General features: G+C 39.5%; 1 protein-coding gene across 1 annotated transcript in view; it reads left to right on the forward strand.

The window, feature by feature from the left end:
* Positions 1 to 10,484, forward strand: part of LOC141132135 (solute carrier family 23 member 1-like) — a 420,625-nt gene extending 410,141 nt beyond the window's left edge. The window contains exons 11-12 of the mRNA XM_073620201.1: positions 6,000 to 6,095; positions 10,309 to 10,484. Of these exons, the coding sequence (XP_073476302.1) occupies positions 6,000 to 6,095; positions 10,309 to 10,484 (272 nt within the window). The remainder of the gene's footprint in view (positions 1 to 5,999; positions 6,096 to 10,308) is intronic.
* Positions 10,485 to 11,142: the final 658 nt, after the last annotated feature.

Genomic DNA, 11,142 nt, shown 5'->3' on the forward strand with positions numbered 1-11,142 from the left:
CATGCGGGTTGTATTAAGTTACTCTAAAGTGAGTAATGGTTAAAAATCTCTTTGATTTATTAGCAGTGAAGAAGTTTCATCATCACTCATGTTCTTCATGAATAAACAGTTATAAATAACTTACCTTTATGTCTGTCAGGGTGAACAGCAATAGTTGTTCTACTGTACCCTATGTGCATTCACCGCATAGACACAGGGCTGATATTATTTTTATTGTAAAATAGACCTATAAGCCCTCAACCAGTATGTTTGTAACTGTGTAGCATTATACTTTAAGTGGATCCCCTTGTTCACTAAAGTTTGCCATCCCCTTGGAGCAGCCATATGGTTAGACACACAGGGGTTGGTTTACTAAAATCTAATAGACCATTAACTTTGCAAAGGAAGTTGCTGTTGTAAGTGAAATTTCCCCAGAGCTTAGTGAATGAGGTGAAGCTCTGCTGACTTTCATCATCTAGTCATGTGCAAACAAAAACTATTTATTGCTCCCTTGTTACCTCCTCTCATGCTCGTCTTCAGGACTTCTCCATAGCCTCTCCCATCCTCTGGAATTCCCTGCCCCCGTATATCCGATCAGCCCCTAACCTGTCCACCTTTAGGAGATCCCTGAAAACTCACTTATTCAGGGAAGCCTATCCCACACCCACCTAACAACCCCAACAAATAATTCCCCGCATCTATTACCTTTTGTACCACCACCCCCTCCCTTTAGAATGTAAGCTCTACGAGCAGGGCCCTCCTGTCCCTTCTGTATTGAACTGTAATTGTGCTGTCCCCCCACTATATTGTAAAGCGCTGCGTAAACTGTTGGCGCTATATAAATCGTTAATAATGAATAATAATAATAATATTTAATTATTTTTTCCATTGCACATGATTGAGTTTTCTTTGCAAATTGAATTTTCACCATTCACTAAGCTCATGGAAAAATTCCCTTGCAAAGTGAGCAGCCTATTAACTTTAATTTTCACTATGCTCTAAGATTAATATAGACTCTGTGACGGATCTCGGATACCCCGGCTGGGCACCTTCACCAGAACGGTGTCTCCTGTTTTCCAAACGCACCCTCAGCCGGCCGACTCGCCATAACCAACCCTTAACCCCCAATCAAGAGGCAAACCACAAAGATGTTGAGGGTTAAACAAGCAGAGCATAAACTGTTTATTAAGTACATAACATACACTTTTAAACACAGTTAAGGACACTCCCCTTAGCCTTGTCATAGAGGGTGTAGGGTAACAAGGAAGAACCAATGGGAACTCGGCACGTGTACAATCAAACAGAAGCTACAGTTGAAACACATAAAGGGATTATGACAAGCAGGTAGCCGCTCCGTACACATCCTCCGCTGGGAATCGTCTCCACTCCTTTTGTTTACGTGCCATGACATAACATACTTAAGCACAATAACAAGAGGGGGAGGATGGGGAGAAGGGATGCAACTTCTATAGGGATATCATTACATTATCCCAACGCCATTTTGTCCGTAAGTCTCTTAGCCCCATGCTTTGGGCATACCGCCACCTTGTATATGCCTTTATCATCTAAAAGTACATTGTTTGTGGAATAAAAGTATATATTTAGCCCAGCCGGGCCAATTGGTTTAAGTAGCCAGAAACAACTCCACGAACCTGGCCACAGATACCGCGTTCACCCGGTTCCGATGAACCTGTGACCGTGGACACAAATGTCTGGAGGTGGAGTCTTCTCCTGGTGGCGGGAGATGGCAAATAGCCCTCCAAATCTCCCGTTCTTTGCTGGACCATAGTCTGTGGGTAGGAGGCCAGCCCACAGCCCCCTCCAAAACACACAGTGACAGTGGGTTCTGTCACAGACTCGTAGCTTGTTGTTCCTTGGTATGTGTTAGTGTGCTGTAGCAAAACGCTGCAAGACAACCCTGTACCACAACCCTGTATAAGTAAGGGATTTTGTCAGTCATTCTGTCAGACATGTATTATCTATTTTTTTCTTTATTACCTAAACAGTTCCAAAATTAATACTGTGGGATTACTCGTATTTATGCCAAAGCGATCTACTAAGAAGACCTTGTGAGTTTTACACCCCAGGCTTTTCCTCAGCGCATTATCTGGCAATATTTCAACAAAAGTAGCCATATACACTGATTTGTCCCTTCTGGAGGCTCAGCAGTTGCAGCACAAATGTAAATCAAAGGCAGATTAGTTTTGTCACAGTCTGCTTTACTACACTGTAATCTTACTTCACTTGTAGACCTAATTTTACCACTTGCACTTGAATTGAAGAATCTTTTTCAACACTCTGATAAAGTGCACGTTTATACGTCTTCAGTATTCAGACATTGAGCCCATTGACATCTAAACCCACATTATGCCACACATTAACGTGTGTTGCCTCAGGGCAGCCAATTAATTTAAATGGGCTTCCTAAGGCCATAGACAGTTCAAATTTCCCCCATCAACACAGACAGAGTTGACAGGGGAATCTCTCCTGCTGGGTCATTGTCTTCTCCCGGCGGGGGGGCAGGGGGGGCAGGAGGCGGTGGTCAATCGAGCAACTTGGTACATTCAGCCTGCCCACTAATGGTTCAGCTGGAACCGGCTGAGATTCGAACTGTGTTTGGCCAGCCTTATGCCGTGTACACACAAGCGGACTTTTCGACCGGACTGGTCTGACGGTCTATCCGACGGACTTTCGGCGGACTTCCGATGGACTTTCCGAACAAACGGACCTGCCTACACACGATCACACCAAAGTCTGACAGATTCGTACGTGATGACGTATGACCGGACTAAAATAAGAAAGTTGATAGCCAGTAGCCAGTAACTGCCCTAGCGTCGGTTTTTGGCCGTCGGACTAGCATACAGACGAGCGGACTTTTCGACCAAACTCAAGTCCGTCGGAAAGATTTGAAACATGTTCCAAATCTCAGATTTTCATTCCGAAAAAGTCCGCTGCAGGTCCTATGAAGCCCACACATGGTCGAATTGTCCGCCGGACTCGGTCCGTTGGACCAGTCCGGTCGTAAAGTCCGATTGTGTGTACGCAGTATTAGGCACTACAAAAGATGCCTATGTTATTTTTAAAAATATTTCTCCAATTGCAATGCTTATAGTACCTTACTGCCTAATTATTAAACATAACCTCAATGTAGATATTCATTTACAAATAAACCCTCTCTATACAAAGTGCTCTGACCTAAAACATCTGTGCAAAACTTACATTTACTTATATTTAAAGTGCAAAACTATGCTTCACATATACAAGAGGCGTTCAAGTCAAACCGGAACTTTTAATTGTACAGGTATAAAAAGGTATGCCAGCGTGGCGGTTCTACATGCAGTAGTAAGTGGCAAGTGTGTCCTATTACTGATAGGCTGTGCACCATCGTGCACCAGTCCAGTGACTGTTAATCAAGATGGCAGACAGCAGTGTTAGTGCGTGCGTGGAACAGTGTGTGGTGATTAAGTTTCTTGTGAATGAACGCGTAAAACCTGCAGATATCTACAGAAGACTTCAAGCGTGATATGGTGATGAGACGCTCAGCCGCAGTAAGACATTTGAATGGTGTAAACATTTCAAAGATGGTCGCTCGTTCGTCAGTTATGATCCTAGCCGTGGGGGTTCCCATCCCATAGAAGTTTCCTGTGAACATCGTCAATCCTGATCCTGGATAATCAACGCAAAACCTGTTGTGAAATTGCACAAGAGACAAATCTTTCTGTGACAAGAGTGAATATTACTGTCGTATTCTGAGTGATGTGCATACGTGTCTGGGGAAAACATGGCCTGGTTTGATCACTAAGGGAGTCCTCTTTCTACAGGACAAGCACAAGCTCCTACTGCTCACTGCACCATGCGCACATTATGGCTACTCAGCTGGGAGGTATTGCCACATCCCCCTAACAGCCTGGACCTCGCTCTGAGTGATTTCCACCTGTTTGGACCCCTGAAAAGAGTTTCTCGGAGGTCAGCATTTCAGCACTGATGACAAATTGAAGCAGGCTAACCTATGATGGTTCAGGCATGCTGACAAATGTTTCCATTATGAAGTTTTCCAGGCAAACGCTGGGATAAGTGTATGACTGTACCAGGGGAGTATGTCAAAAAATAAATGCAGTTTCAACTCCTTGAAATTTGTTCTTTTATTATATAAACTCAAAAGTCACGTTTTGACTTGAACGCCCCTCGTATGTAAACTATCCATTATATATATTAATATGCACTCAAACAGTCCAAAATGTGTCCTCAATATCTTCAATCCAGCTATCGAGTCCTTTATATTATCACACCACCCTCTGCAGTCACCATCTGTACATCTGTTTATCTCAGTGTGTGTGCTCACATTCTTGGTAATTCTCTATATATTATTTTAATTACAAATATGGTATATGTTTAATCACTTGAGCTCCAGAAGGTTTTACCCCCTTCATGGCCAGGAAATTTTTTGCTATTCAGCACTGTGGTACTTTAATTGACAATTTCGCGGTCATGCAATACTGTACGCATATGACATTTTTATCATTTTTTTTACACAAATAGAGCTTTCTGTTGGTGGTATTTGATCACCACAGTGTTTTCCATTGATTTGTGAAATTAAAAAAGGCCGAAAATTGAGAAAAAAAACAATATTTTCTACTTTCTGTCATACAACATATCTAATAAAATCAAATGTCATTAAAAATTTAGGCCAAAATGTATTCTGCTCCATGTCTTTGGTAAAAAAAAAATCTCAATAAGTGTATATTAATTGGTTTGTGTGACAGTTATAGGGCCTACAAGCTATGGTATACTGTATATATTTGAAAATTTATTATTTCTGATGTACTGATGGCCTATCCCATTTCTTGAGACTCTAAAATGCCATTTCAAATGTCCCCCAAATGACCCTTTTTTGGAAAGCAGACAGTCTGAGGCATTTAGTAAGAGGCATGATAAGTTTTTTGAAGATGTAATTTTTGTCACAATTCTTTGGAAAATGAAAAAATGTTTTTTTTCTCCACAATTTCTTTTTTACTGCCACCAGTGCAGTACAGCATCATCATATGACTGATGTGGCTGTGATCAGGGGCACTGGCTGGTGACAGTATGTTAAAAGAAAATGAAGATTATTGTAACAGCAAAGTTTTTAACTGTTATAAATGGGTTACATTCACGACAGCTACAATCACTAGTGATCTGTGATTGGCTACAGCTAATCACATGGTACAGTGATTGTCTCAGGTACCTTATGATAGCTGTGGGCCAATCACGGCATGGGAAACACAGCTTTTATGAATGCCTCTAAACCGGCCTCTGAACCGGAGCAGGCTAAATAATGTATGTTTACGTGATTTTGAGTGCATGTGCCACCCTGCCGGAGTATATGTACTGTACTATGGCTGGTCAGTAAGTGGTCAAAGTAGTATTAAACACAAAAGCAAACATTTGTTACATTGTAGCTTACCAATTCTTAGACGTGATGGCTATATTCATTTTCTTTTGTAGGCTTTCATTCTTCTATTTTCATATGGTGATCCAGCCAGTAAGGGTGTTTCAGCTTTTATTTATTTAAAACTTTTATCCCAAAAGGAAAAGAAAAATATGTTTGCTGTAACTGATTATAAAGTCAATATGTTAGTGTATTTAAATCTGCTAGTACATCTAATAATCCCCTCCCCTCCAAATAACACTGTCCAAATCTGCCCCCTGTGCTCATTTATCCAGCGCAGTATCTGTATGATACAAGATTGTTACTGGCTAGATCACCAGGTAAAAACAGAAGGAAAAGAACCTAAAAAAGGAAAACCAACACAGCCACTACATCTAATGATCGGTAAGCTGCAATATATTACATTTTTTGTTTTGGGTTTAATACTACTTTAATTATACATATTTCATTTATAGGGCAGATATCATGCATAATGTTCTCTGATGGAACTCTATAACACTTTGTGACACATTTTACACATGTGGTCCAGTATGTTGTAATTAGAAGATCTGAAGGTATAATTAACAATTATTTGACATTTATTTTTTGTCAGGAATAAAAGAAATTGATCAAACTATAACCGTTCTTCTTACAACAAATATGTTTGTTGGAGGATTTTTCGGATGTCTACTGGACAATACTATACCAGGTAATTTTTCACATGTATTTGTAAGGTTTTCACACATACTGTATGTCCTGACTATGGCTATAAACTCCCTTGGTGGGTAATCAGACTCAAGTGATGAAGTAAGAATACATTTTTAATAAAAGCAAAACAAGGCACAACCCTTTGCACTTGTCAAAGAGCCAAACACCTAAACCATATTTAGTATTACTTAAGAAAATAACAGAAGCAGAGTTATAGGTACCTTTTCCCTTCTGTTACCAACCCAATCGATTTGCCAGCACCATTGCCACCACTACAGGCAGTCCCAGAGTTTCATACATCCGACCTACATAAGACTCATACTTACAAATGGAAAGAGACAACAGAAAGTGAGAGGAAATCTACCAATAGGATGGGAAATTAACTCCTGTTATGCCCCGTACACACAATCGGATTTCCAGACAACAAATGTTGGATATGAGCTTGTTGGTGGAAAGTCCATCCGTGTGTATGCTCCATCGAACATTTGTTGTCAGACTTTACGCCAACAAATGTTGGCTAGCAGGTTCTCAAATTTTCCGCCAACAAATGTTTGTTGTCGGACTTTCCGATCGTGTGTACACAAGTCCATCGGACAAAAGTCCACGCATGCTCGGAATCAAGTACAAGCTGGAGCTATAACTAGGGTTCCTAATGGAGATATCACGTACGTCTTGTACGTCACTACGTTCATAATTGTTGGCCAACATTTGTGTGACCGTGTGTATGCAAGACAAGTTGGAGCCAACATCCTTTAAACAAAAATCCACAGTTTTTTTGTTGGAAAGTCCGATCGTGTGTACGGGGCATAAGAGTTACCATGGGAAAAAGATGTCTCCACTGACATTTTATCACCAGTCCTTGTTTCCACAACAACCCAAAATTTTCAAAATCCAATTGTCACAGGGACAGAAAGGGAAGTTAAATTTTCTGAACAGGGGCACAGACAGTAAAACAAACGTTACAGGGGTGTTAACCCTTCCCTATGCTATCCAAAAAAACATAAACATATTTTTTTTTGGCTGGAATTACACTTAGAAAAATGTACCTATTCCAACTTACATACAAATTCAAAGTAAGAACAAAACTATAGAACCTTGTTTGTAACCCAGGAACTGCCTGTATTGCCACATACACTACTACCACCCCAAATATCTCTATGTTAAACTAGCATCACAATATTGGTTCTCAATACCACTTTTCTCTTTTTTATATAAGACTTTTGTAAATGACCAGCCTTTACTATAAGTTACAAAATGATTGTTTTATTATTTTTCTTAACAACCTGTGAGAGAGGTTGAGTGCCTGATTGACCAAGACACCATAACAATTTGTTTTACAGTAGCATATTAAGAAAGTTTTACTTTATGGACAGAATAGCTTTCAGGAAGAAAAATACAAATGGGCAATATCCATTTTTTAGCAAGTCTGAGTTTTTTTTCACAGCAGCCTTATCCTTGTGGCATACAGCACAATACTTTGTCTACTAGAAAGACATTATAAATCATGAAAGTGTATGCACATCTATAACTTGTTTATTTTGAATAGAGTGACATGGGTTTAAAAGCCTATTAAGCTGTTTTTTGCTTTATATGTCCTACTGAGGAGCATGTCCTTCACTTCCTGCCCTGAAGACACAATAGAAAATGAGAGAAACTCTCCAAAAAATAAAAGCAATTCCCATCTTAGAAAAATAAAATAAAATAGCAGCACATGTGATGGTATGTGATTAGCTAGGTGAACTATGGCCCATGAAATGTCTTTAAGTCCAGAGTGTGAAGAAAGATAACTCTAGCATGCAGCTCCTGAAGATCAGGGAGATCCAGCACTATGACACAGGAGCCATGCATTTTGCCGTTGCTATTTGAATTTCCTTTTCGACAGATGTCATGTGAAGAGGTTTCCAGGGACATAAATGATAATATTTAGCCCATAAGGCTGAATATTATCATTTATGTCCCTGGAAACCTCTTCACATGACATCTGTCTTGATTCTCCCATCTACTCTAACAGCATGGATGAGTACATTTGCAGTGCAAGTTCCTTTAACATAAATTGATTGAAAAACCTAATTTGGTGGAGCTGGGTCACCACCCAGGCCACCCACAGAATGATTTTTCGATGATACAGCGAATCAGTCAAATTCCATTAGCGTATGTCCAGCTTTGCCCTTACCTCTTGCTCTGGTAACAACGCTAACATTTGGATTTCCCATAACTTTCTGTCTAGATGACAGTGGTCACCAGAACAAAGAAAGGGGTGATTCTCCTCAGTTGGGATACAGACAGCAGCGACAGCAAAAAAAAAATGACAGATGATTTACCCTTTGCCAAGCTATGCAAAATTAAAAAAAATGTCTTGCCTTTTGCCTGGTTTTTATACTTTATGAATCACAGTCTTGAAATGAATATTAGACACGTGCACACGCTGCATTCGTACATTTCCGGTCAAATGTTTCGCCTACGAGCTATAGTAGAAATCTAATGTTGTATGACATTAGTAATAATTATATTTATTAATTATTATTACTAGTTAACCAACATTAGAATTCTTCTATAGCCTATGGGCGGAGCATTTGACCATAAATGTCCGTTAGGATGACTGCTTCGTCGACTCTTCATGTCGAATCTTTTCTCTCTATGTCGAATAATCTTGGACTAATAGAGTTAGGTTAGGCACATTCGACCTTTTTTGCTATTGTCTCTATAATGTTGAATCTTTTCTCTCTATGTCGAATAATCTTGGACTAATAGAGCTAAGGTTAGGCATATTCGACCACAGGTTCGATGGACACAGATAGCTACTGTATTGTCAGCATCATGTCGAATCTCCTATCTATATCGAACTGTTGTCACAACGAAAACGAAAATAAAGCATTTGTTTATGTCGTATCTTTCGTTTTTCGGATTCTGCACGTTCGTTGTCGTTTGTTAAAACGATAACAAAAATACCCGAAATTCGGACGAAAATGCATTCGGACGAAAAAAAATGCACATGTCTAATGAATATGCACATCAGCAAAAGTCAGATGGCAATGTCTACCTACTTGTTCTGGGCTAAGGTACTCAAACATGTTATTGTTTCACATAGAGTAGCCAAAGGTTAAAACCTGTATCCGGTTATTTTTTGCTGCCTGTGTCCCATTGGGAGATTTTCCTTCACTTCCTTTCCTGGTCCTGCATGGACAAGGTGACATTGTCTCTTTAAGGTCTCATTTACACTTCCACTTTAACACACATTAAAGCGCCTACAGCTTCAACATGCTTTTTTGATGTGTTTTTGATGCTTCTGCGATGCTTCAACGATGCTTTGATGATGCTTCAGTGGTGCCTTTTTAAAGTTTTAATGAAGCTTGGCAGATGCCCTCTGTGTGTGTGTGTGTGTGTTGATATCTTATACCTGCAATACCTCCAAAACAAAGTGAAGCTAAAGCTAAATTAAAGCCTCTCAAAAGCTGCAGGTGCTTCAAGCGAGCTTTGTCATAAACTTCTATGGAGGCTTTGAAGACGCTTTGAAGTACCACTAAAGTGACATGGGGTACAATTTTTGAAGCAAAGCAAAAGCAAGGTGTAAACCGGGCAATAAGCTAATCATTTATTTAGTGACAGGAGCTTTGACTGGTGTTCAGAGAGCCAAGTTTTGAAGCAAGTGTAAACTAGACCTAAAGGAAATGTTATGCACTGCACTGTGCTCCTGCTCAGTGGTTAAAAAAATACCAGCATTTTCAGAAAAAGATCAATTATAGTATATTTCTTTCAGTGCAAATTTGTTATACATTTCAGCTGTTGCTCATCAATAAAACAGAGAGAAGTTTAAGAAGAAAGTATTTTATACTGCCTTAATGGGTAAAGTTGAGCTTCTAACATCTATACATAAGTATCAGGTACCTTTAATTTTAGGAACTGTGCACAGGTAACCTTTCAAACTGAGATCTATTGTTCTGCTTGAAGCTGTAGTCTGTTTATGTAGCAAAAGACAGGCTGTGAGCACAAAATATATACTTTTTGGCTCTAAAAAATTGCTTTTTCATGGTGTTCCTTGAATCATCACAAAGGTACCTTAACTACTGTTTGAATATAAAACTCGTGTGCTTAAGTATCTGATCCCAGGATGTTTCTCTGCCTACCATTGTGCATGTTTTGGCTAGCAACCAGCATAGAGCAATAAATCATTTGTTCAGGCAGAAATGATGATCTTGTTTCTTATTTCCGCTTAGGTTCAGATGAAGAAAGGGGAACTAACGCTTGGCATAAACAGATGCATGCAGGGAAAACTAATGGCAGTGCAGGACAATCTTGTTATGATCTGCCTTTTGTCACAAAATATTTAAGAAAGCTTTCCTGGAGCCGATACATTCCATTTTCACCGACATTTCAGATGAATAGGAATTAGCTGACCTTTTACAACAAGTCGTGTTGCATAAGCTAAATCCACCGGACCAGCATCTGAAAGTTCACCAGAAGCAAACATTTTCAAACAGTACTTCTGCCAAATGAAATATACCCTGCTTTATCAAATAACTGAATAAACACTGAGCTGTGAGAACATCATTAATAAAACATTTGATTTTAACACTAGGATGTTTTTCAATTTTGAAAGTGTAATAAATACGAAGTAAAGAAACAATCAGTGGAAACAGTTATTGGGTATGAGAAAAATGCGAGCTGTATACTATAGGCTGATCATAACACCTCTAATGTATATTAAAAGATAAAATTAGTGCAGTGTAATAAAACACGGTAAGTCCATAAACAAATATAAAGGGACCAATGGATTCCCAGTAGAAAATGAAGACACCTCGTGGGAAGAAAGATTCCAATCTACTGAATGTTCTGAGTGACAGACCCTCCACCAGCAAATCAATATTCTTACCAGATGTGGTGGACCTCTGAGCTAACAGAAGGTCAAATACGCTTGTATCCACAGTAGGATGGAGACAGTTGGCCGGTGCAGCAATGGAACCAGATCATCCAGGGCGAGTATGTAGATAAAATTAACATGATCTAAGTGCTCTCTGTCAAGTTCATTTATTCAAGTAATCCACAATATA

Source organism: Aquarana catesbeiana, linkage group LG03 (assembly GCF_042186555.1).
Source record: "Aquarana catesbeiana isolate 2022-GZ linkage group LG03, ASM4218655v1, whole genome shotgun sequence".
NCBI classification, from domain to species: Eukaryota; Metazoa; Chordata; class Amphibia; order Anura; family Ranidae; genus Aquarana; species Aquarana catesbeiana.